Below are 26,571 nucleotides of genomic sequence, written 5' to 3' on the forward strand. Positions count from 1 at the left end.
AGCTCTCTCTGTCACCCGAATGTGAGGCATCGGCAGAGAGGCAGAGACATAACACCTCCCCAGGCTGGGATGGCAAATGTTTAACAAGTGGCTGGGGTGGGGGTGGGCAGGGGGGAGGTTGTAGGGTACACTTTGAAGTTGAGTCTGCATCATTAAAATGTTCCCCATCACTTGCTCAAGTCCAGAGAGGCAGCAGAACACTCAGCCAAGCCCTGCAATGTGGTGTTTGCCCATTTCCAAGGTGCTCTTACTGAGCACAGCCGGGGAGCAGGGGTGTGGGGAAGTAAGCATTGTCCTTCAAGTCTTTATTAAGCACCTACTGTGCATCAGGCAGTATTCTGCTGCTGGGGAAACGTGAGCAAAGAATGAAATCACCCCTGCTCCCGTGGGGGAGATGACAGGGCCATAAGAGAATTCCATAAAGCATAAGTCAAGTCACTAAGAACAAAGTTATTAAATATGAGGTAGTTTGGGAGGAGGGCATTAACAGGTGGGAAGACCAGGGCCGATTTCATGCAGAACATGGTGCCTGGTCTTAGACTTAAGAGAGGTCCTCTACAGGGCAAAGATCAGGAAGGCAGGTAAACAGGTCACAGGAAGGGAAGAGGGCAGGCAGCTTCCAAGAACCAGTGCACTAAGTTCTGGAGAAAAAAATGTTTGGGGAATAGTCCTAAGAAATGGCATCGTGAGGTATGTGAATGGATCTTAGACAAGACGTGGAGAGGAGAGAAAGAGAGCGGTATGTGAGAAACAAAGAGAAAGCCAGGATGGGACTGGCAAGAGAGGTGGGGCTGAGCAGCGTTGGAAGTGAAGCAGAAAAGTTTATATACTGAGTTAGCTAAATATGGGCATCATGTGGTCAGACTTGTTATTAAGGAAAATAGCTGGGGAGCCATGGGAGCCTTGGGAGGCCCGGAGACCCAGCTGGAGCAGTGGTGCAGTGGAGATGTAATTAGAGCCTGTGCTAAGATGGGAGCTGATGGGAAGGCAGGGATTGCGAATGGAATGGGAATGAGGAGCCCCAAGATAATGCTGAGGAGACTGGAAGCAGGGTGGTGCCTTTGATGGAAATAGGGAAGGTTGGAAGGGAGGGAAAGATCCCCAGTTCTTGTGGGCCTTAGAGTTTAAGATGTTTCCAGGACATCTGATATGGAACCAAAGTTCAGGGGAGAAGCCTCTCACCCCGAAAGGTGGGAGAGTCTTTTCTGCTGATTGGTGATTGGACCGAAAGATCCAGTTTCAAGAATCCTTTTCATAGAACTAGGTGAAAGAGAGAAGGCCCTGAAGTCTGGAGGTAAACGTGAGGGAAGTAGTAAAGTCTGTGAGGCCAGGGACAGCAGGAAGACGCAGGCGAGGAGAAGATTGGCCAGGCCAGGCCCTGCCCAGTGCATGGAGGACAAACAGGTCTTCCTCCTTGCGATGAGCTCTGGTAACATTTGGAATCAGCGGGGCTCGCACTAAAGAGTCACTCTCAGTTTTCAGTATGAGGTTTCACACCTTGGAAATGGGCAAATGCTACAAATATGGTTTGAATTAATGGTTCTGTTGATTGTCTAGACTCAAGGAAGTCTAACGTTAATAATATTCACCTTGTGGGTTAAATGTAAAAGTCGATCCTGGGTACAGTTCCTCCCTGGAGAGCCAGTTGTTCACCATTTCCCAGCCCAGCCTGGGAGAAGTGCCCTCTGCCTGTGATGAAGGCACTAGGGTGGGAGACCCTAGCTTAACAGTCATTGACTGAATTCTGCTGACAGACAAACCTAAGAATGGTCCAGGGGAGATGCTTGGTCCTTGGCCTCCCCTGGGAGGCCTCTGATCCCTGTTCCGTCTTAGGTATCAGTCACTGTACCTTCCCCCAGGGTGGACCCTGAAGACTACTTGGTGGTATTGCTGTGTTCTGGGCACTGTCCTAAGCACAAACCAAAATGGCCCATGTCCTCAGGGAGTTCACAGTCTAATTCGGGGAGACTCACACCACCAGCAAGATACAGATGCACAAATTCACAGCGTTTCAGAGGGAGGGCCCTAAGATTAAGCAGGACTGGGAAAGGCTTTGTGCCAAAGGTGGGTGAACCCTGGAGGCAGATGGGGGCACGAGGGGGGCAGCCAGTGAGCGTCTCATTGTGAGGAACAAGAATTAGTCACTGAGGGGAGGCTAGGTGACTCAGTGAATAGGGCACTGGCCCTGGAGTCAGGAGGACCTGAATTCAAATCCAGCCTCAGACACTTAACACTTATTAGCTGTGTGACCTTGGGCAAGTCACTTAAGAAATTAATTAGTCCCAAAGATGTGTTGGCCCCAGAGCCCTCTCCCCCCCCTTCCCCATCCTAGCCCCCAGGTCACCCCAGGCACATTTTATTTTTCCCTTTTCACTTGTTGGTGTAGTTTGTCATTCCTCCTAGAGTGGAAGCCTCCTGAGGGCAGGATCTAAGTCTTATTTATCTCTATATGTTAGTAGCTTCTGTGCCTAGCATGGTGATTTATGCATTATAGAGAATGTTTGGGGATGTAGCCTCCAAAACAAAATTTTGGATGGCCACCCCTCCCCCCCCCCCCGCCCCGCAGTGGTCAGTGGGCATGTCCTATTTCTCTGCGGTCAGCTGGAGTTTGCACCCTTTCCAGAATCGGGTATTGGGATGACCGCTCTTCTTCTGGAGGAGGTGGGGAAGCTGCCCACAGGTAACCCACTGTTGAGAGGGGAGGGGAACTCTGCCAACATGGAGAGACCGCAGACCAGCTGAACACACAAGCCCATGCATTCATTTACTGAGGCCGAGGCGGTGAAGGGACTTGCCCAGGAGCTCTGGGCTCATGAGTGGCAGAGGGGGGGGCTTTGGGAGCCCAGAGCCATGTCCTTCCCAGTGCGTCCTCTCTGCTGCTGGGCAGTGGGGCCAAGCCTCTTATCACAGAAAAGCAGCCTGAGGGTTTTAGGCTCCCACCCCTGTGACTGCTTTTCTTAGCTCTCTGAAGGGGGGAATGCCAGTCAATCAACAAGCGTTTGGTAGGCACAAGTGCTTTCCTAGGCAACTAGGGAGTGCCGTGGTACCTAGAGTCTAGACCTGCAGTCAGGACGACTCATCTCCCTGAGTTAGCTGTGTGACCTTGGGCAAGTCATCCAACCTGCCTGCCTCAGTTTCCTCATCTGTAAAATGAGCCGGAGAGGGAAGTGACAAACGGCTCCAGCATCTTTGCCAAGAAAACCCCAAATGGGGTCAGGGAGAGTGGGAGGCGCCTGAAAGGACTGACCAAGATAACGGGTGAACTCTCCCATTTTGTGTCTGTGGGAAAGTGAGCATCCTAATCACCCATTCCCATCTCTATCAAGTATTCACCAAGCACTGAACTCGGACCCTGAAGAGTGAAAGCCGGATCTCTGCCCTCAGGGGGCTTACCTCCTAATGGAGGGAGAACTGGGTCGATTCCAAATCTGTTCCCAGCAGGCCTTGGGAGGGGGGAAGGCCTGGGGAGCTGCCCGGCTGGGGGGCCTCCTGGACTAGGTGACAAAGTCAGGGGTGCTAAGAGATGGTGGGGAGGGGAAACAGAGAAGGGAGAGAGGGAGTATGGAGCTCATGGAGAAGCCGGGCAGTAAGACTGGCAAGGCAGGAAGAGCCATTCAGAGCTTCTCGTGCCCGACACAGTCTCAGACCCAGGCTTTATGGCGAGGGGGTTGGGTGTGGGGATAAGGAACCGGCCTAAAGGAAAAGAGGGACTCTGGAGCAGGGGTGCCAGCAGAGGATTGGCAGCTTTTGTCAGTGAATTGATGGGCTGAGTGGGAGTAACTGAAGTTGGCACTCCCTAGGTGACTGGGAGGTGGTGGTGCCCTTGACCAGGATGAGGGCATTTGGGGTGGGGGGAATCTTGAGTTTTGTTTTGAGCACGTTGAGTTTGGAAAATCCTTGGAGGTGTCCAAAGGGGAGCTGGTGATGGGGGCTGGGAGCTCCAGGCGCAGGTTGGTGGTGAATGAATAGGCCTGAAGTCTTCTGAGTAGAGACAGTTGAACCTAAGAGAGCTGATGAGACCAGCAAATGTAGGACAGATGGAGAGCAGGGGGGCAGTGGGTGTGCAGGGTGTGCCAGGATAAGCCCCCTGTGGGAGGGCGGCCCATCTGCCTCTCAGACGTCCGCAGGCCACCCAGCTCTCACCTGTGGCTCCACCAAGCCCAAACATGCCCAGCAGCCACACCCCTAGAAAGCCCTCTCAGCGGACGGATGGGCTAAATGAGGGCCATTCACTGAAGGGCTTCAGACCCATTGGTGAGTTGTGGGGGTGTCTACCCCAAGCGTCCAGCAGGACGGAACAACAATGGTTAGTGAGGAATCTTAATCGTGAGCACAGATTTCCCTGGGCCACTGCTCTGGGAGCTCCTGTCCAGTTTGTGTGGACCAGCCCACCCACATTCTAGCCTTTGGTCCTTGCTGAATCCACTCACAGCAGTGGCAGGCAACACCTTATCAAATGCTGGTTAAAATCGAAGCCAACAATAGCTGTAACATTCCCCTGATCGGTCAGGTTAGTGACCGGTGAAAAACAGAAGTGAGCTTAGCTTAGCCAGCCTGGCCTGGAGGGAGCCAGCTGTGCTTGGGCTGATCTCCCCTGCCCTTGCTGGATGTCCATTAGTCATCTTTTTAATGATCTAGTCTATTATTTCCCCAGAAATTAAAGTCAAGCTCACTGTTAGTTTGAAGGCCACCTTTTCCTCTCCCCTCCCTCTCCCCCCTCCCTCCCCCTCCCCTTCTCTCTCCCTCTCCTTCTCCTTGCCCCCTCCCCCTCCCTCTCCCTCTCTTTCTCCTCTCTTCCCTCCTCCCTTTCTCCCCTTCCCTCCTTCCTCTCCCCCTCCTCTTCTCAGTGACCTTCTGTGGCCATGACTGTGGCTCTGGCTAGAAAGAGAGATCTGACTAGAGATGCTGATTAAGCCCCTGGCAGTTGATGAGTGTAGGGAGAGAAGAGAGGAGAGCCTAGGAGCGAGACCCAGCCAATGGGGGCTGCTAGAGGAAGGATTATTCTGCAAAGGAGACTGACCTGGGAGAGAGAGCACTGAGCAGTGGAGGGTGGTCAGCAGACATGATCCAGAGCTCAGGAGGCCAAGGCCTGAGGGAAAGTCAGCAGACTGGCCATGAGGCATCATTGGTGACGTTGGAGAAAACGTTGAGTTTAAATGATGTGGCTGAAGGGAGGCCACAGAGGGCTACCCCATCCATATGTTCTGCGTGAACATATTGCAACCTTTTTTTTTTTTTTTAGCAGCAACTTGACATAAGATGAGAGTGACCTTGTCTGCACTGGATACTTCGGAGACCTTTTTCAAGCCTTTAGTAGTCTTAGAACTTGCCCAAGATGTCAAAGAAGAGACCAGGAAGTGGTTGGAGAAAAAAATTAATGATAAGAAGAAAAATGGAGGTGAGTAAACTTAGGTTTTATTTAGTGTTAGGTTCAATCTGAGTTGCTAAATGTACTTTCAGAAATGTTTTGCATTTTTTTTCCTAGTTACTATTTTTTTTTTTAAAGCAATCAGGGTTAAGTAACTTGCTCAAGGTTACACGGCCAGATGTTTCTGGGTGGGTGCTGAGTGTCTGAGCCCGGATTTGATCCCCAGGTGATCCCGACACTGGAGCTGGTGCTCTTACTCGCTGTGTTATGTGGCCGCCCCCCCCCCTCCCCCTCAGTTACTATTAAAGGCCATTTAAAACTCTGTGGCTATTTATCTCACAGAGGCCACCAAGAAGTGTAAATGTGGAAGAAGCGGCTCTTGGTCCAGGAGGCAAGAAGACAGAATATGAGGGCGAGGCCTTTCGTCAGACACACAGTCTTTTTCTTCAATGTTCTTTACCTTTAATATACTCATTTTTTGACGCAGCATCACGGCTGTCCCAGGATGCCAAGATGAAGCCCACTGTGGGGTCACAGTCTTGTCATCCAGCGTTGGCCGGGTTTTTCTTCATGTTCATGAGCTGAGCTGTTTTGGAGTAAATGTACTTACTGACTTTCAGAGCAGGGACAATGAAATCGTCTGGTAGAGGCAGAAACAGGAGAGTCGTCACGAGGCAGGATATGATGAATTCTAAGTATAATTATCCAGCCAGTGACTGGTGGAAGAATGTAGAGGAAGGGAGAGAGCACCTTGAAGGAGGCCGAGGATGTGGATAGACTTTTGTTCGTTTTCCAGCCCTTTGACTGTCGCTCCAGATGTCCTCCAGAGTGGCTGGAGTGGCCCAATTTTTCTGCATCACCTTCAGACAGGAAGCATTTATTAAGCACCTGCTATTTCCCAGGTGCTGTGCTATGCTTTGGAATACAGTCCCTGCCCTCAGGGTGGTCACACCTGGCCCCCTTTTTCCTACCTTTCCAGTCTTGTCTTTTACTCCCTCCTGGTGATCCTGGCCTCTGTGCTCTCCTGGCACATACCACCGGTCTCCCGTCTTCCACCGCCTATCATCCTTGCCTGGAAGGTTCTCCCTCTTCTCCTCTACCTCTTGGCTCTGCTGGTTCCTTCAGGTCTCATCTGAAACCCTGTCTTCTACAGGAAATCTTTGCTAGGCCCCCTAGACACCAGCACCTTCCCCCAAAGATTGTCTCCATGTATCGTGACCTCCATGCATCATGGCCGTATCGTGTATGTATCTGGTGGTTTGCATGTGGTCTCCCTTGTTAGACTCTGAACTCCCTGAGGGCAGGGACCATGGTTTTGCCTTCCTTAGTTCCCTAGCCTGGGTCACAGGGAGCACTTAACACATGTTTGTTCCCTGATTAGCAGCAGCGAAATAGGGTTAGGCTCTCCTGGGGAATACAGTGAGGTGAACAAATGCCTTATAAACTCAGCGTGAGCCCCACTGATATGCTGAGCCCTTAACGGAATACATGCCTTTTCAAATGAATTATCCAGCCAGTCATTGATAGAACTGAACACGCAGGTCAGAGTTTATTAGTAATGATAATACTAAGGTAACCATGTGAAACTGTCTGAAGTTACTGTCCTTGATCACAGCCAGAGAACACATGTATTCTCCAAATGGAGCCTAAACTCCCCTGATAGTTCATTTGGTTGAAGGCTCTTCTTAGATAGTGACAACAGCAGATTTAAAAAAATAGACAATCTTGAACTAATTGATTTAGCTCATCTCTTGCCCCCAAACTTTATTCCAAATATTGTTACAATTTCAGTGTTTATATAAAAGGTTTTTGCATAAACTGAAGGAGGCATAACTATTTTATGTAAGTGAAAGGGCCCAGAGACATTGGTGGGTAAGTGATAAATGATTGGTTTTCTCCTTATTCATCTCTTGGCAATGATAGGCAGCCTGTTGTGGTGAGAGGGCTGGCTTTAGAGGTGGGACAATGTGGGTTGAAGTCCGAACTCTGAGATGCACCAGCGGGGTGACCTTGGGCAAGTCACAGTCTTTGAAGGCTCCAGGCTTCTTTCTTCCATCCTGAGTTATAGATCAGCTGTCCATCTGCCTTGGTAAAGGGATTTTCCATCTTGGGAGTTCCCTATACCTGTGAATTCCCAGGGTGTCTGTGTCAAAAACAAGTGAGGTGAAAGAAGCCTTTTGTATTACCGAAAGTCAGGAAATAAATTACTTCCCTCATAAATATTGTAACTGTCATATTATTTGTGCTGATTATCAAAATCCATTGGCCCTGCTGTACATCTCTTTTGAGGCTGAGGAAAAGAGATCAGGGAAAGCCTGGTGCACTCACACTCACCTCTCCCAGCTTTGGGGAGGCAAGGGGGTCAGTTGTACGGCATCTGTGTGCTTGGGAAAAATGGTACACCCAGGCAAATCTTTAAGTGCCTTCTGAGTCATTTGTCTGCCAGTTTCCTTAGCTTAAAATATTTTCTTATATAAAAAAGATTTTTGCTAGGATTCCTATCTTTCATATAGGTTCATAAATTTGGGGTTTTTTCTTTTTTTTTTCCTTTTTAGAGGGGAGAGGGTAGGGCAGTTGGGGTTAAGTGACTTGCCCAAGGTCACACAGCTAGTTTTTATGTTAAGTGTCTGAAACCGGATTTGAACTCAGGTCCTCCTGACACCAGGGCCGGTGCCCTACTCACTGTGCCACCTAGCTAACCCCCCATTTGGGGTTTTTTTTCCCCTGAACAAAAGCCTATTCATTTGAAAAACTGTCACGTCTGTTAGGAAGAGGCAAGAGAGAGTCTGAATCTGTGGCTTGTTGGAGGCAGCATTGGGGGTGGAGCATTGTTCTGAGATGTTGGTCTTCAGGCCCAGCCCCTCCATTTGCCAGCTCTGAGGACTTGGGTCCTCACTGCACCCTGATGAACCTTGGCTCAGTTTCCTTGTCTGTAAAAAAGGAGCTAATGATGTTTGGAACAGACTCTTCCTTCATTTGGGGGTCTCTTGTATGCAATGGCTCTGTGACTCCTAAGCCAGAATACTCCTGGCTGACATATCTAGCGTGCTCGGGCAGGGGTGGGGGGCCCTTTGCCTAGATGACCTTGTTTGAGGCTCACCCCTGCCCTGCCCTAGGCACACTCATTCACCCAGAGCCAGGTCTCCCCTGATTCCCACTCTGCTGCTCTCTCTACTGGACTGCCCTGCCTCCCCCCAGTTCACTCTTTGTAGGCCAGAAAGTAGCAGCGTAATCAGAAATAGCTTCTGACCCTGACTCGCCACCACCTCTGGGGTGGGGGCTGTTGCCCCATTTACAGATGACAAAAGTGAAGCTAAGAAAGGTTTGTTCTTTTCCTGCTCTGCAGCTCCTGAGCCCAGCACCTTGCTTGTTGGTTGATTAATTGGTTAAATGGCTTGCCCGGGTTTGGTGCAGGTGTTCATGACTAATTCCTGTGTTTGATCTCCCCTATATGAGTGCTAACATGCTAGGGCCTGGTTGGTTTGCTTTTTTTTTTTTTTAATTTCTATTCATTTTCCTTTCCTCTGATTTCTTTTATCTAGAGACTTACTTATTTGAAAGCCTGATGTAGGTAGAAAAAAAAATCTCTTGTATTTTTTAAAAAATTAATTTTTAAGCATGACTTTATACCTACATCTGACCTCTCCCTCTCCCTCTTATTTACAGGTGCCCAGTTGTTAATTAGACCCTTGATAGAAAAGTGTGAAGAACAAACCTTGGAAAGCCAGAATTTGTACCTGGTCGGTGCGTCCACTATCAGGCTGTTGCTTGGAGCAGAGTCTGTGGGTTTAGTGAAAGAATGCAATGACAGCACCATGAGAGTCTTCACGTATGAGACCAGGCAGAACTTCAAGGGCTTCAGTGGTGAGTGCCCCAGCCTGCTTTCTCTGCTGACATCCTGGGTGGAAATCGTTTTTTAGGGGAACAGACTGGTGTAACCCGGGAAGCACAACAGACCAGTATGTCCTGTGGGGAGAGCTCATCTAAGGTGGGGGAGGGCTGAAAAGCACCAACGTCCAGGCCCATCACAGGACGGTAAATCTAGACCTGGCTGGGATCTCTGGGGTCATCTCTTTTTGCTGATGAAATGGGCCCTGGGTCCCACAAGGAGCAATCATCCAGGGTGAGATTTGAACCCAGGTCCATGGACTCCTGAGGTGGGGTTCCAGTCATTGGACTGGACCACTTGTTCATGACTTCATTTTTCCTGTTCTCCTGTAACATCTGTTTGTTCCACTTGCTGATTTGTTTTTGCAGTTTGAGTCCTAATTGTGTCTGTAGTTGGGGTCGTTGTTTTGGGGGCCATGGGTAACTGAGCAGTATCACAGAATTTTCTTTTGAACTTTGCAGTTTTTAAATAAGAGTTTAACAAACCATTTTGTTTTTCTGTTTTAGATGGAAATGATGATTTCCTTACAATGGCTGAGTGTCAATTTATTATCAAACATGAGCTTGAAAATCTTAGAGCCAGAGATGAAAAGATGATTCCTGGCTACCCCCAGGCCAAGCTCTACCCAGGCAAATCGATCTGTAAGTATCTCAAGGCTTTATAGCTACTTGTGACTCACATTTTTCAGTATTTGTGAGAACAAATCTAAGGAAAGTTTCCTGTTGATGCATCCAGAGGGTCTTGTTTCTTAACATAGTTTCTTTGAACTGTGTAAATCCCTAGACTTTGATGATTATCTTCTGATTCCTGTTTTTATTTTGAATGCATTGTTTTTAAACCAGCCTGTTTGCTTGGATGTGGTTCTAATTTGAATTCAGAATTTTCTGAGTTCTCATGTATTTAGATTTCTGTATGGACACAAGTGATGGCTAACACCCCAGCCAGTCAGCCAGCCGCATGAATTTGGTGCCCAAATGCTATGCAGAATATTATGATTTGAGATCACAAAAGTAACACATTTGTATGACGCCCTTTACATAAAGGACAGGCCTTCCCTCCAGGAGTTTGCAGTCTAGTTGAAGATTCAGAACACACACAGACATGGAGAAAGACTTAATGCTTACAGAACAGCATCAAAGATGAGTGACAAGCTTGCTTTTATAAAGTACCTTTTTAATGAAAATGCCAGTTTTTTCTTTCTGGGCCTTAAATAGGAAAATCTCTCTCAAGAAGTAGTAAGCAGATTGTCAGCCATCATTTCTGGGCATTTACCTTAGAGTCATTGTTTGTTTGTTTCTAATTGTGTTTAATGTCAGATGAAAATGGCATGTAAGTTGTCAAACCTCATCATTTCACTTCTGTTTCATTCCCTCACAAAGATGAGTCTTCGTAATAGCCCATGCAGCCTGTGGCCTTACCACCCTGAATGCGCCCAGTCTCTCTGATCATGGAAGCTGAGCAGGGTCAGGCCTGGCCAATACATGGATGGGAGACACACGTCCCATGGCAAAGTAGAGTAGTACGTGGTTGAAGAAGAAATGGTTAGGACTTGAAAAATGAGCCTGGTACACATGTAATTCAGATTTAAAGTGCTGTCAAAGGAGTGCATCAGAATTCCAGCTTTTATGTGTCACAGGGTTACTTAAAGACAGTTGCTTATCTGAGGGGGCCAGATGGAGGCACCTTTCCAAAGCAGATCTTGCCATCTTTCCTCCCAAGCCCTAGCCTTTCTGCCATCACCGTGGGTCACTGCCACCCTGCTCGGCCCAAAGGCACACCATCTGCATGCTGGCCTTTCCTCCCAGCTTCTCCTCCCCAACATATCCAGTCTGCTGCCAAGTCTTGGTGTTTCCTCCTAGAACAAGTCCCTTGGATGTGTCCTTGGTTCTCCACATACAGTTGCAGCCTTGGTGCAGGCCCTTGTCCCTTCCCAGCAGAATGACTCCCTTTGCCTTCTGCTTCACCTCCCAAACTCAGGCCTTGACCCACTCCGGTCTGTCCTTTGCCAGAGTGGTTTTCCTGAAGGTCAGGGCTGACCACGTCACTCCTGGACTCATGAACACCAGTGGCTCCCTCTTGAATTGGATCCTCCAGGTTCTTCTTTGACTTTTAAGGCCTTTATAACTACCCCCTCCTACCTTTCCAGTCTTCTTACACTTTATTCCTTTCCAGGTACCATGAGGTCTAGCAACATTGACCTTCTCACAGTTCTTTCCTTGCACTTACACCCTGAGCCTGTGCCTTTTCCTTGACCCTCCACCATGCCTGGCATCCCCTGTATCCTCACCTGACTTCCCTGGCTTCCTTCAAGGCTCATCTCAAATGCCACCTTCTCTCCAAGAGGCCTTTCCCAGTTCCCCCAGTTGCTAGAGCCTTCCCTCTGAGGCTGACCTTCTTTTCACACTTGCCTGTGTCTTATATGCACAGTTATTTACATGTTGTCTCCCCCATAGAATGTGAGTTGGAGAAAGATCATGTTTTGCCTTCCTTTCCATGCCCAGCACTTAGTACAGTAGGTCTCACCTAGTAAGCAATCAATAAATGTTGGTTAGCTGACTTACTAATGAGGTCTGAAATGCAGAGAATGACCCATCCAGGCCTGCTCTTGTGATTGAGGCCCACTCTGGCCCACCCAGAACAAAGTAGGGAGAGGAGGTTGAGGCTTTTATTAGTCACTGCCCCAGTCACAGAGTCTGAGGGGGCTTTCTGTCAGCCACCAGTGACCTAGAGGAAGAAATGGGAATGCTGGGGTAGGGGTTGACCTTCCCGTTGTCACCTGGGCGGGCTACTGTGGGTGCCTGGGTTATAGTTAAGTTAAAGGTTCCAAGAAGCCAGTGCCCATTTCATAAGGGAGAGATGGCAGCTTCCCCAACAGAGGGACTGGAATGGGAGAGTGTTTGGTGTTAAAACTAGGGGTGGCTGGGTTGGAAATGTCCCGCACTGGCTGTCCCCCTGGCTGCTCATCCTCTGATCGGGTCAGGTCACAGCCCCCTTTGGGTCAAGCTGTGGTTCAGCAGGGTGCCTTAGTCACTGCACTGGGGATCGCTGAATTGTTGTGACAATGGAAATGCCGAGGAAGCAGCAGTGTTACTGTTCGTTCTGTCATTTGGCTGATACTGGTCAGGCCTCACGTTTCAGTGACCCCATCTCTAAATGGGGTCAGCATCCCAGCTCTTCACCAGACTCTTGGAAACATTCTGAGGATGGGGGAGAGAACTTCCATCATTTGGAAGCAAAGATGTATAAATTCCAGGTAACAGTCATATGCACTATTGTTTAGTTAAATTGTTGCATTGGTTCAGTCTTGTCCAACTCTCTGTGACCCCATCTGGGGTTTTCTTGGCAGAGATACTAGAGTGTTTGCCATTTCTTTCTCTGGCTTATTTGACAGATGAGAAAACTGAGGCAAACAGTGACTTGCCCGGGCTCACATAGCCAGTAAGCGTCTGAGGCCTGAATTGAACTTACATCCATCCTGACTCCAGGCCCTGCACTTTATCCCCTGCATCACCTAACTAGCTGCCCCTCTCGTGTTAGCACAGGATGTCTCTAAGTTCAGAGAAGCCTAGTGTCCAGCAGGTTCCTTCTGTCCCTTCCTCATGCCGCTGAGATTGGATTTGTCCAGATCATTTACTGTTCCTGAAGGGAGGAAGGGCGTTCATCTAGTTGTAGCTGTAGCTGTCTATAAATGGATCCATCTGGGGTTGCCCACTTTACCTGGCGTGGGAAGAGAGAGGGATCAAAAAACTGCGTTTTGGGGAAAGCTGAAGTCATTAGCAGCCTTTGGCATTGGCGGCCAAGCCAGGAGCTGTGATTTAGGGCCTGCTGCCTTGTATTCTCTCTGAATCTCTCAGCTTTTTATCTTGTTTCAGACACTGACTCTCATAACTCAGTCCGAGTTTGCTCTGTGGTTAAAAGTTCTGGGTGACTTGGCAGGTGAAGGATCATAAAAGGCTGGTCTTGACTTTATAGGTCTGTCTCAAGGAAGCAGGCTCCCAAGCCAGCGTGCTGCTGTGGCTTAGTTCTATGGGGAGGGTGGTGGGAGTGTGTCTGGCACCCCCAGACATGGAGCTGGCTCTGCGGTTGGTCAGAGGGTGTCTGAGAGCTTTCACACAGCCCATAAGCAAAGGGTGGCCAAGACAGGGCATTTTAGAGTTCAGTGCCATTTAACAGATGTCCGGGCGGTTTCAGGCCATGCCGTGTGGCAGCCCTGTTTGACAGGTAGCACCTGCGTTGTCATCCCCATTTTACAGACGAAAGAACCAAGACTTAGGGGAAATGCTCTAGTTGAGTCACACCAGGAGGTAGCAGAGCTGGGACTTCGGAGGCCTCATCGCTTAGCAGCTAGTGTGATCCTAGAGTCAACAAGACCTAAGTTTGAATTCTTTATTAGATGCTCACTGGGCAAGTTACTTAAGCTCAGTGCCTCAGTTTCCCCATCTGAAAAGTGAAGAGATCAGGCTTGGTGGCTTCTAGCTTCCAGCTTTAAATCTCTAACCCTGACCCTCTGACTCTAACCATGAGTCCAGCTAGGTTTATGTCACCGTAAGTCCAAACCTTAGAGTAAAAATAACCATTTGTTTTAGTTCAAGAAGACAGTGATAGCTAAGGTAGCCTAGATCAGTGCAAAGCAAAGAACCAAGAGGGTGGCATTGGGAAGGACCTCTCCTCCAGGTGGGCTTCAGCAGATCTGTGCACTGTCCACCGTTGTGGGTTCTCCCTCGACCCCACACCTCCTCATGCTGTGTGTGACTCTTGTCTGGCTTCTTCCATACATCCTCCAGAGAGGAGCGAGGGCATCCCAGGCAGAATCTAGCCTCCCCTCCTCTCCCTCAGTCAGTTCTGGGGCCCATCTCTAATGCCTATCTAAGATACGGTGGTAGACTGCTCAGGGGCCCTCTGGACACCTGTGTGTCACAGTTGGTGGGGAGGGGGCAGGGTGTGTGCCCTCTTCATTCATTTTTCCCCATAGGGATGACTGGGTTGATCTCAGTAGAGAGGACCTATCATATTCCAGGGCCTGATAAAACCCAGACCAGGGTCCTGGGTAAAAAGAAGGGGCAAGGGCAGGGCCTTGAGAGAAACAAGTGCCATATTGTCCTTCGTCTGATGCAGGGTAAAGAGGAGAGAGAGGCTGAGGGCCAGGCCTGAGCCTGGGGTGTCCCATGGCTGAGGCCTGGACCAGCAGTAGTGGGTGGGACCAGGGGGGGGATCCTTGGGCTTTCCCCTTTCTTCCTTCTCCTTTTTGTCACCACTAGTTCTGGCACAAGAGCCCATGCTCACTTGGCCCTGGAGGCAGTGGGGGACAGGATCAGCCTGGAAGGGAAGCTCGCTTTAGGTTTTGGATGGTGAGACGTCGTGCACAGCCACCTGTAGGTGCTTGGGGGAGCCTTGGTGCTCTGCGTCATCTGGACAGCAGTGGGGCTCAGTTTAGAGCACAGGCCTTGGGACTAGGAAGAGTTCTGCTGCCCTGGCTGGGCCGCGCAGGGGTGCTGTCTGAGGGGTGTCAGGAGAGCCTGGCAGCGCTTCTCCCGTTTCTGCTGCCCCGGCTGGGCCACTCGGGGGTGCTCTCTGAGGGGTGTCAGGAGAGCCTGGCAGTGCTTCTCCTGTTTCTGCTGCCCCAGCTGGGCCACCCGGGGGTGCTCTCTGAGGGCCCTCAGGAGAGCCTGGCAGCGCTTCTTATGTCCTTCAGCGTTTCTCCTTTCTTCCCTAGTGCGGAGATTGCTCACATGCGGCCTGGTGACCCAGATCTTCCCCCTTCACGATGAGGAAGCTCTGAAAAAGCTCGAGAGCACTTGGTACAGCCGATTCAAGCTGAAGTACCAGCCTTTGGGTATGTCTGAGGGGCTCCTTGCTGCAGGGGGGACTCTGGTGGTGCAGCAGGAAGCAGCCTCCCCTTCCTCCATCCCCCTCCCTGAGTGCTTGTCCATGGTGGTCACAGGGGCCCTGAGAAAGGACAGTGACACTCCCCTCTTGTCTGCCGAGGAGAATAATATGGGGTTGGGCAGGCCAGAACAGAAAGGCCCGCAGGGAGCTGATAACCAGGGGGATCCCGGGAGAACTAACTGATCCAGAGTGAGCATCTGGGGGGCCGGAAGAGCCTGCCTTAGGAAGCAGAGCTGCAGCTGAATTCTGAAAGAAGCATGGATCGATGAGTGGGAGAACAGGCTCCCTGCCAGCCAGTGCAAAGACAAGGAGGTGGGAAGTGGGGCACCATGTGTGAGACACAGGACCGGCCGGAATGGTGCGGAATGTGTGTGGAGCAACACTAGGAAGGCTTTCTTTCCCCTCTGGGCTAGCTTGTGAGAAGATTTAAATGTCAAACGGATTATATTTAGTCCTGGAGATAAGAGGAAGCCATTGGGGTTTATTGAGTGAGGTGGTCAGACCTGTACTGGAGGAAGCTGGTTTGGCAGCTGCATGGAGGATGGGTTGGATTTGGACCAGTCAGGAGACTGTTGTACTAGGTAGAAGAGAGGCGAAAAAGGCCTTCATTTTTGTCGTTTTGAAAGAAGTTTGATTTTTTTTCAATCGGCAAAAAAATCTGCCCTTTCTCTTATGGACCCCAGCCTCTCCCTCCTCCACCAATTGAGAATGAAAGAAAAGTAAAACCCCTAACTAAATGTGTGTATTAAGCAAAACAACTTTCTGAATTGGCCGTGTGCAAAAAAAGTTTCATTCTGCGTTCTGAGTTCACCTCAATCTCAGAAAGTGGGCCTCCTCTGGAATCCTTGCTGGTCTTCTGCTGCTCAGAGTCACAAAGCCTTTCAAGGTGCTCTGCCCGTACCATGTGGCTGGCATCGCATACATCGTTCTCCACGTTCCATTTACTTCCTTTAATGTCAGCTCATTCGCATCTTCCCAGGCTTCTCTTCTTCACCACTTCTTACTGCACATTAGCATTCTATCACATTTATAAGCCACCTCTTATTTACCCATTCTCTAACTGATGGGCCTTCCCTCAGATTCCCATTCTTTGCAACCTCAAAAAAGAGCTATGCAATATTTTGCCTATCCTTAATTATATTTTGTTTTGTTTAGAGCTAGTCCCTTAATCTGCCTTCCCTTTAATTTCCCCTTCTCCTTTTTTTTCTTTTCCTCCTATTTCCCTGTTGAGTGAAATGTACTTCTTTAGCTAACTCTGTGTTTTCTTCCTTCCTTTGACAAGTTCAAATGAGAATAATATTCACCTGTCACCAGCTGCCTCTCCTGCCCTCCTTCTTGTTTGCATCGATGTTTACTTACCCTGATGACCTGAGATAATTTCCCCTAACTTTCCTTTCTCTTTGTTTCCACCCTTGCCCTGGCTGGTGTATTTCTCTTTCTGTCCTTTTATGATTATCAAGCTGTAACAGAACCATTCTCAGGTCTTACCTGCTAATAAGAATCCACCCCTCCATGACCGCTGATGATGACAGGGTTTCAGAGGGGACACGTGTCATCTCTTCATGTTGAATATTAGTAGTTTATCTTTGTTTAGCCCCTTATGATTGCTCATTTCTATTAACTTTTGATATTTCTCTTTACTCCTGTGTTTGAACTTCAAAGCTTCTCCAAAGCTCTGGTCTTTCTATCAGGAATGCTGGGAAGTCCTTTATTTCACTAAAAATCTATTTTTTCCCTTGTAGGATTGTACTCAGTCTTGCTGGGTGAGTTATTCTTGGCTGTGACCCCATATCCTTTGCCTTCTAAAATATCGTATTCCGAGCTCTCTGCTCTTTTATAGTGGTGGCTGTTAAATTGTATGTGATTTTTACTTGGCTCCTTGGTACCTGAATATATTCTCTCTGGCTACTTGTAAAAGCTTTTCTTTGACACAGAAATGCTGGATTTTGGCTGCAGCGTTGCTGAGAGTTTTCACTTGGGGGTTTCTTTCAGGAGGTGACTCCACTTTGCCTTCCGGTTCTAAGAGTTCTAGATAGCTTTCTTGGCTCTTTTTTTGGTTACGAAGTTCAAATAGTCCAGCGATTCTCTTAAATGTGTTCTCTTAATCTGTTTTCCAGGTCAGTTTTCTTTGCTATGAGATTCCTTAAATTTTCTTCAAATTTCTGAAGTCTTTTGACTTTATTTTAATCTTTCTTGTTGCCTCGTGAAGTCGTCGGCTTCTATTTGGTCCATTCTGATTTTCAGGGAATTTGTTGCTTGGGCAAGTTTCTTTTTTAACCTCTTGTGCCATGCTGTTAATTCCCTTTCCAGTTCTTTCTTCTCTCATTGTCATTTCTTTTCCAGTTTTTTCTCTAGCACTTTCCTTTTATTTATAGAAACATTTGTAATTCTCTTTACAACTCTTGCTACATCTCCTCCAGGAATTCCAGTCACCCTTGTCGCCAGATATGTTTTCCTCTGAGGCTTTGCTTCTAGATGTCTTGGGGTCATTCTCTTCTCTTGGGTTTGTGTCTTGAGCACCCCGTTGCTCTTACAGCTTTTTATTGTGGCACTTTTGTTTGCTTGCCCGTTCTTCCATCCCATTTCTTGATGTTAACACCAGGCTCTGTACTTCTGGAGGGAAGCTCTGGGCTAGTCCCCCAACTGCTTTCTTGGGTGTTGTGCTATTCCAGGCTCCCAGAGGGGTCTGATTCAGGGCAAAGTCTCACTGCTGCCCATCACTGCTGCCCAGTCTGAGCTCTGCCAGCTTCTGAAGTTTGGGTTTGGGTCTGATCAACAGGGGCCGCTGGCTTTAGCCTTCATCAGCTGGCTGGAAGCTCTGTTGGTTCAGAATGGCAGAATTGTAGGTTGCCCTTTGGTGGGATCCCTGCCCTGGTCATTCCTCTGCAGACTGAGCTAGTCTGTGCTATGCCCCTGGGTCTGAGTCACTCAGCTCTGCTGCCTTGTCTACTTCTCTCTTGCCCAAGACCTTCACTGCTCCCTAGCCCAGAACACCTCCCTTAGGCACAGGGTCCTGCCTCCGCCTGCCCTGACTATGTGACCCAGAACTATGTAGTAGATGACAAAACTGCCTGTCCCCACAGCGTGCAGGAGGTCAGGGTGCATCAGCTTGGGTTTGGTACAGGCTGTGGTGGGCACAGCCTCTCCCTTGGGCAGGAGTGCTTTGTGTACAGCACACTCCTGGCCAGACCCCATCCCACCCCTTTGTCTCCCTCTCTCTGTACCAGCTTGGCTGGCTCACTCATTTTTTCTTGCATTTCCTGTCAGGATTCAGTCCAGTAAGTTGTGTCTGTCTTTCTGGAGGAAAGGGTGGGAGGGGAAGGGGGGCCGCATGGATGTAGCTCTGTTGCTTCCTGATACTCTGACGTCTTGCCTCTGCCTTCAAGGGCTTTCGTTTTTAATGTCACGGGTGAGACTTCAAGCAGATACATTTTTGCCATGCCTTGCTGGGTGTCCTTCGTCCCTGGCCAGAACCTCTCTTTTCTGTATTTTAAGCCATGGTCCAGAAATGTCGACATCCTTCTCAGACCCTAGTTTCTTACCTCCCTTCCCAGACCTACCTTTTCTCTCTGACGTCCTCACCTTTGAGTAGAAGCAGGGAGCCCCGCACCACCTATGTCCCAGAGGGCTTCGGCTTCTTGCCTGCATTCCTTCTGGCAGTTCCCTTTGTGCTCTGTGAGTGTACCACATGTGAGCAGGGGTCCTCCATCTTACAGCCAGCAGACCCCTAGTGTTAGCATTAGGTGATCGGCAAAGGGCTGCTTACATGTCCCAGAGCAGTGAGTCACCAGCTGTGACTACCCAGTTCTTCTGGCCCTTCCTGGATGAACTCTTACGGACCACCACAGCATGACACCACCTAGCCAAGAAGGACTGGCCTCCTGACTTCCCCTGCCACCCCCAGTTTTGCCTGACAGTTACCTAGGCCAGGCAGCCATACAAAGAGAGAGATGTGATCTCAGTAAGCTTCCTTTGTTAGAAGATGTTAATGAAGTTTTTCCATTAATTATTGTGTCAAAATCCAGGAAATGGTCATTATGATATAGGTGAGTATAATACATTCTGTCACAGTCTAAATCAAGACCCAGTGCTCTAGGCCACCAAGAAAACTGTGTGGGGAAAGCTGTGGTGAGACTGGGAGGCAGTAGGGATTCGGGGGTGGCGTTGGAGGAAGCATGAAAACCCACACTCCTTGCTACAGTGGTGAAGGGGGGAGCTGTCAAAGTGGGCACAAATCCTAGCCACACATGTAGCTTGGTAGAGGGTCACCTTGCACATCAAAGGTGCCTTGTACTGAATGGGACCCTCACCCTAACTTCCAAACTGAAGGGGACTTCAGAGTTAGGTAGTATACAGAGGGGGAGTCTTAAGTGGCTCCCCCCATTCCCACGGTCAGTGAGCTGAGGAGCTAGGGTGAGAGCCTGCTCCCTGGGCCCCCAGCTCCTTGGTCGGCCCCAGACTAGTTACACACAGTGCCTGGCTTTGTGTTTGCTCCCTGACTCCACAGAGTGGAGGGTGAGATGAGGGCGTTGGCCTGGCTTGGTGCCTGCGGTCCCTTCCTGATCCCCGGCTGATGCTCTAAGGGGCAGGTGGCTGAGGACAGAGTTGGGCCTTTCTGCCCACGGCCCTAGCGGTGTGGCTCCTTTTGTTGGCCTGGACTTGGGATCTGCTGGGTCGGAAGCTGCCCCCACCAGCCGATCTCAGCAGCCAGCCTTCCTCTTGGTTTGTCTGAGAAGTGGGCAGGAGCCAGAGAGGGCATGTTGTACCAGGGCATCTCCGAGGGGCCGCTCGAACCCTGCCCTCTCCTGCTCCCATCTTGCTTGTTAGCAGAGATGCCCTGCGTGGGTCCACTGTGGAAGGTGTGTGTTCTCACCCCTCCCTCAGAACCGGGCTCAGAACCCGCTCTTTCCTTCTTCCCCCCACCCCTGCAGACGGCATCCGAGCCTACTTTGGAGAAACCATCGCCATCTACTTTGGTTTCTTGGAGTACTTCACTCTTGCCTTGATCCCAATGGCGCTCATCGGGCTGCCCTACTACGTGTTTGACTGGGAGGACTATGACAAATATGTGGTCTTCGCCTCCTTCAACCTGATCTGGTCCACGGGGATCCTGGAAGTGTGGAAGCGTGGCTGCGCCCTGATGACCTACCGGTGGGGGACGTTGCTGATGAAGAGGCAGTTCGAGGAGCCGCGGCCGGGCTTCCACGGCGTCCTGGGTGTCAACCCCGTCACTGGCCGGGAGGAGCCCCTCTACTCCAGTCTCAAGAGGCAGCTGCGCATCTACCTGGTGTCCTTGCCCTTCGTGTGCCTCTGCCTCTACTTCTCCCTCTACGTGATGATGATTTACTTCGACTTGGAGACGTGGGCTCAGGACGTGCACCGGGAGAGTGCCTTCCCCGAGCTGACCAGCAGCCTGCTGTTCGTGCCCAGCATCGTCTACGCCATCGTCATCGAGCTCATGAACCGGCTGTATCGCCTGGCGGCAGAGTTCCTCACCTCGTGGGGTGAGTGCCCTTTCCCACGGCTCTCGGGCCTCGGGGCCACAGCGGAGTGCAGCCCCCCAAGGGCCGGGTCTCTGGGCTTTAATCCCTGGTACATGCAGTCGGTGCCTAATAAGTGCTGGCTGAGTCTGGTGGGGCGTGCTACATTTTAGGGAACCGCCGGGCATTTCTATGTCTACTGTAGAGGGCCCGTGGACTTGCTGTGCTCTGGACACCCTTCTGGTTATTCCGGCTTAAACCGGTGTAGCGTGTTCTTTGGTTCTCCTAAGGGAGTCCTCCGTCTGAGGAGCAGAGACTCCATTGCCTTGATGAAAAGTAGGTGCCAGTACAAGAAAGGAACGATCAGGCCAGAAACCATTTTGGAGACCATTGGAGCTTTGGTAGCAAAAAACCTAGCAGAGATGTTTTTGACTATGTGTAATCTAGGAGAGCGTCCTTTTGTGGTCTTCCTTCGCATCCTCTGGTTTCAGCCACTTAGCTGAGAAGCTTCTCAGGATCTGTCGTGTGCTGCCCACTTTTCCCAGTGAGGACAAGAAGGTTGAAACATGGGGTCCTTGGCCCCTTTGAGCCCTATGGGTCAAGGGTCTCAGGGCCGACTTGTTGCAGGGGCTTTGGCAGAAGCACTCTGGGTGTGCCCGGGTGAACCACATTAATGCGGTGATTGGCTAGCCAGCTGCTTTTTGTTCTAGTTGGCTCATATTGCCTTTGGAGCAGCGTAATTCCTACCTGTGATCACCCTAGTTTATGAATGCAATGTGGTCTTAAAATACCCATTTCTTACTTTTCCATCCAACCTAGTATTCTGCCTGTTTCCTCTCCCTTTCCCCCACTTTATCTGTTTCCTTTTTACATTTTTTTGGGGAGTATTGGCAGCTGTTTATCTTTGTGGTACAGGAAGGAAGGAAGGCCACAATCAGCAGCAAATAATTTTTTGAAATGACTGCTGAAGGGCCTTGGTATTTGACCCCAATGCTGTTAGCACCATGGTGACACTTGCCTGATGTTACTATTACCTGAACATTCCTTCTTGTCTGAAGGAGAGACGTGACCATTTCTGATTGCTAATTTCAGAGAATCACAGGCTGGAGTCTGCCTATCAGAATCATCTAGTTCTCAAGGTGTTGGTGGTAAGTATGTTTTTTTCTGTGTAAATATGGCTTTCTTTACAACAAAAATTCATTACTTTTGAAATGAATCATCAAGACTTGTTTCTAGCATAGTACGCTGGTGCTGGGTTCTTAATTTAGAGAAGTAAAATGATATAAGAAAATTCAAGTACTAGGAATGGGTTTTGCTGCTAATATTCAGTTATTCAGAAACTGCTTAGTGCATTTATGGCTAAGTCCAGTCTTTATAGCCATTGATAGCTAAGTTTAGTCTTGGTTTTCTCATCGGTGACCCCAGAGCCATCAGTTCCTTACTAGAGGCTCTCCTCTAGTAAGTTTGATAAGGGAAGAATTTTGTGGGGTTTTTTTTTTTTTTTTTTTTGCTTTTTGGAGGGGAGAAAGCAGGCAATCTGGGTTAAGTGACTTGTCCAAGGTCACATGGCAAGTAAGTATTAAGTGTTTGAGGCCGGATTTGAACTCAGGTCCTCCTGACTCCAGGGCTGGTGCTCCCATCTAGCCGCCCCCAAAGAAGTTTTTTGTTGTTTGTTTTTTTTAAATTTATTTATATGTAAAAGTTTTAAATACCTAGCTTATGCGTGGGTTTTGTTACAAAAATGAGTAAGTCTGCTTTCTGAAATTTGGAGCATATTTTCCCATAGAAACAACACATTATAAAAGATTAGTTCCCAGGATAGTTTACACAAATCTATTTAACCCACTACACAGTTACATTTTGTGTTTTGGCAATGAAAAATAGTATGAAAATGTAATTACAGTACTAACTAGCAATTTAACTAAACAGAAAAACAAGGGAGTTAAAGAAAAGCCTTTTAAACTTATCTGGAATGTTAATACTTAAGGAAAATCTGGTTTAAAAAGATGAAGAGGTTCATAGTGCTTGTCATGGCATGTGTTAAGGGGACTTCTCTGCTCCTCCTGGGCTTCCCACAGCGTCTCTTTTTCATGGGGGTAACTGATTTCACCTAAGACTTGGGGCTTTTTATGCTTGATTAATGTGGCTACTCTTTCACTTGTTAGTCATGATTAAGGGCACTTTAAAAAACTTTTGACTGACAAAGGGAAGGTGGGGAAGAGAAACCAGGAAAAAGAGGGAGAGAGATGCTTCATATAGTAACTGAGTTAGCAAAAAAGAGGGCGTGGGAGAAGCAGGTGAAAGGAAGAGGAGGCATCTGTTTGTATGAGAAAGAGAGAGCTTCAAGTGGGGTGAACTCGTCTGTTTGGTGAAAGATGCTCGGTGCTGCTCCCAGTTCCCCTAAAGGAGAACCCAGGAAGTATCCTCAGCCCAGCACACACGGTGGTGGGCACAGAGCGGTGCTTAATAAGGGCGGGTGGACTTGCTGCTTTGGTTGCTGTCCACAGCTGGGCCTGCCTCTGCAGGTAGGACTTGTAACTGGCTGTTGGTGTGTGTGAGGTGTTCATAAATCAGGGAGTGCCTGTCTACGTGGGTTGGCTTCAGTGAGCTTCCTTTTCCTGCCCTGCATTATCAGCAGTTACACCTCATTTGTTTGGAACTCACTCATGATAGCAGCCTCAGTTATCTGGAAAACAGTTAAAGAAAGCAAAAGACACAGTAACACACCTGACCAGTAAAGCCAGATGACACAAAATCTATGCATTAAAGCATATTCACTCTACTCACAGGAGAGGCCAAGGCTTCCTTCAGACTGCATTTACTCTTACTTTTATGTAGTTCTAACAAACTAGCGTGTGTGGCATTGGATGCAGAAGGGATTGGGGCGATGCTGAAAGTGGGCCTACTGAGTGGGGCAGCAAAGGAGAGCTGGCAGGGTGACTGTGGTGGGGAGAGGAAAGACTAAGAAAACAAGAAGTGACTAAGGAGACAAGGCCGTCTGGGGCTGGTCAGTGAGGGAGAAAGAGCCTTCCCTGTCCAGATAGGCTCTGGGGCAGCCTCTCCTGTAGCCCAGTGCAGTTAACTGAGTCATCCAGAAAAGGCTAAATTATGGTTACTGTTCTCCACCTGAGAAAACAAGGGAACTGAGTGTACATTTGGAAGAGACCTCTACCCCCAACTGACAGGTGTTTGATGAATGTATATCAAGAACCACAACTGATTGCCTGCATTGCTAGAGCTCCAGGCCTTGGAAGGCCCTGCCTCAGGCTCAGCTGGGCTGAACTCATCACAGCTTCCTCCCTTGAGCTCTCCTGGCCCTTCCATGTTGCCCCCTGCCGCTCTGTGCCACTCTGTGCCCCTCTTTGCCACTCTGTGCCCTTCTGTCCCCCTCTGTGCCCCTCTATTCCCCTCTGTCCCCCTCTGTGCCCTTCTGTTGTCTCCATACCCTTGACTTGGTTGGGGAGCAGAGGGGGGGTCCTCAGGAAGCAACCCCAGGCCTCCCTGGGGCCCCTAACCAGGTTACTTAGATGTCCATTCGGTCACTGACGCCTCCTTCAGTGAGAGAAGAGTGAAGAAGGCAGAGAGATGGGTCAGAGGGGACAGAAGTGAGGGAGGCAAGAGGGCAAGTTCAGGTTGTTTTTGAAAACTCCTTTTTAAGAAAAGTGCTTTGTGTGCTAAAGATACAAGTGAATCCGTCTCTTGGCTCTTGGCGCACTTTAAATGTCTCCCTCCTGCAGTCATTTTTCATTTTTTTTTTTTTTTGGCAGTTCAACTTTCTCAATTGTTTTGCCTCACTCTTCTACATTGCCTTTGTGATGAGAGATATGAAACTTTTGCGACAGGTGAGTATGAAGAACGGTACAATTTCTAAATAATTAGTTTTATGGCCAAATAGCATGGATTAGAGAGCTGGTGTCACTCCTGTGCCTGCTGTTCTCTGCGCAAAGGGAATGTAGATTTTTAATTTGTGAAACATTTTCCCCCCTTTTTTCTTAAAGACCAGCCTCAACCCCAAATCACTCTGGCCTCCAAATCTCCGTTAAGTAGGGTGGGGTGATTGATTGATTGACTCAGTTGGACCCTACCCTTGATACACATTAAGAAATAAAACAAATTACTTTCAGCAGTGTCGTATCATTATTGGCCAGATATTTCCCATGCTCCTTTGCAACATTCTCATACCCCAGGTTGGAAGTCCCTGGATAAATGATCTCTTATGTCCACTCCAGCATTCAAATGAGGGTTCTATGATCTGATTTTCACCACATTTGATTTTATAAGTCGCCAAAGTTGGAAACCATATTGAAATTGAAAACAATAAAGCAGACCACGCCACGTTGTCCTTTTTACTGTTTGCTGTTCCGCTCCAGAATTCCATCTGTGGCTCTGTTGATTTTCATTTTTTGTAACTGAGGAGAGACCTGTGTGGATGAAGCTGTGTTGTCAGAAAGCAGAGTTATGAAGGGGCCATGGGCACTTCCTCCCAGGGGTCCCCATGCAGACAGTTTCAGCCAGCTTGCTTTTGTTCTCCCTGAGACAGAACTTTCTAGGCCATTTCAGGGGCATGCCCCAAAGCGGAGTCTTCTTTGTGGCTCCCTGAGAAGAGACAGATGAGCTGGAACCACCCCATGGTCACTTGCCTCAGCCAAGGCTTATTTGATAGCATCAAACCTTGTTCTGGACCGTGTCACGTTGCTTATTACAGGATAGGTAAAGAATCAGAAATTTTGCCCGTGTTGGGAGCCGCCTCTGCCCCTGAACAGGGGCAGGCTTCCAGGCTGGGGCTTGGTAAGGGAGACCTGGGAGGAGCTCACACAGCAAGTCAGTGTGAAAGGACAGTGTGAAGCCCGACCTCGAAGGCGCCCAGCCCAGCACTCCCAAGCCACCAGCTCAGGATGCTGCCATACCTTCCATGATCATAAACCTGCTGTCATCTCCCATGTTGCTGGAGCCTTGATGAGCTCTTGTTCTTTGTTGTTCTTTAGAGCTTGGCTACTCTGCTGATCACTTCTCAGATTCTGAACCAAATTGTAGAAACCCTTCTTCCATATTGGCTCCAAAGGAAGTATGGCTTACGGGTGAAGAAGAAGGTGCAGGCTTTAAAAGCAGATGTGGATGTTACTCTGTATGAACAAATCATACTGGAAAAAGAAAAGGGGACTTACCTGGTAAGTCTGAATGTGTGTTATCTGTTGGCAGGGCAGAGCTTTCTTAGAGCTGAAACATGTGGATTAAGTGCCTTTGACCACTACATCATAAAAGGCAGTAGCACTGAAATGACCACCTATCGGGGTCCCCAGTTTCCCCCCTTTCCCAGAAAGGAACCACTGTAAAGCTAAAAGCTAAGTGACACAGTGGTTAGAGTACCAGGCCTGGAGTCAGGAAGACTCATCTTCCTCAGTGGCCTCAGATGTGGCCTCAGACACTTCCTAGCTGGGTGACCCTGGGCAAGTCACTTAACCCTGTTTGCCTCAGTTTCCTCACCTGTAAAATGAGCTAGAGAAGGAAATGGCAAACCACTGCAGCGTCTCTGCCAACAGAACCCCACACGGGGTTACAAACAGTCAGACACAACTGAACACGACTGAGCAAGAACAAAAGCACATACCCAATACTGAAAACTTTGCAGATCTTGATGAAATTATGCCTGTCACCCCTGAAAGGAGGGAGGAGGGAGGAAGGAGGAGGGAACTTGAAAAAGCAGCAGTAAGTGGGAGAAGGCTCTGATGAACAGGCAGGGAGGGAGATCTGGGAGCTTTCTCGACAGCTTACATGCAGCCCCCATAAAACAGCCTTTCAAGTAATGGGTTAAGAAATATTATGTTAGGATTGGGATTTATCCGAAAAGCTTACTTCTTAGTTTGGAGCAGAGGCCTGAGCACTAATACAACGATAAAACACCTCCTCCTTTCTAGGCCGACTTGTAGGTCAGAGGCTGTTCCCTCCCC

The 26,571-nt window shown here is 49.0% G+C and overlaps 1 protein-coding gene across 6 annotated transcripts in view; it reads left to right on the top strand.

Moving 5' to 3' along the window:
• ANO10 (anoctamin 10) overlaps positions 1–26,571 on the top strand; it is a 215,558-nt gene that overhangs the window by 6,847 nt on the left and 182,140 nt on the right. For 3 of the 6 annotated variants that reach the window (XM_069088596.1, XM_069088601.1, XM_069088598.1), the window contains exons 2-9: positions 5,243–5,398; positions 9,035–9,232; positions 9,764–9,898; positions 14,971–15,090; positions 20,075–20,647; positions 21,716–21,771; positions 24,391–24,465; positions 25,609–25,791. In XM_069088596.1, the coding sequence (XP_068944697.1) occupies positions 5,260–5,398; positions 9,035–9,232; positions 9,764–9,898; positions 14,971–15,090; positions 20,075–20,647; positions 21,716–21,771; positions 24,391–24,465; positions 25,609–25,791 (1,479 nt within the window). In that variant the 5' untranslated portion in view covers positions 5,243–5,259. The remainder of the gene's footprint in view (positions 1–5,242; positions 5,399–9,034; positions 9,233–9,763; positions 9,899–14,970; positions 15,091–20,074; positions 20,648–21,715; positions 21,772–24,390; positions 24,466–25,608; positions 25,792–26,571) is intronic. The other 3 variants (XM_069088597.1, XM_069088599.1, XM_069088600.1) reach the window with 2 other exon arrangements.

The sequence above is a fragment of the Petaurus breviceps genome, unplaced genomic scaffold (assembly GCF_028583685.1).
Source record: "Petaurus breviceps papuanus isolate PSGF00001 unplaced genomic scaffold, PetGlider_PUasm1.0 185, whole genome shotgun sequence".
Classification (NCBI taxonomy): Eukaryota; Metazoa; Chordata; class Mammalia; order Diprotodontia; family Petauridae; genus Petaurus; species Petaurus breviceps.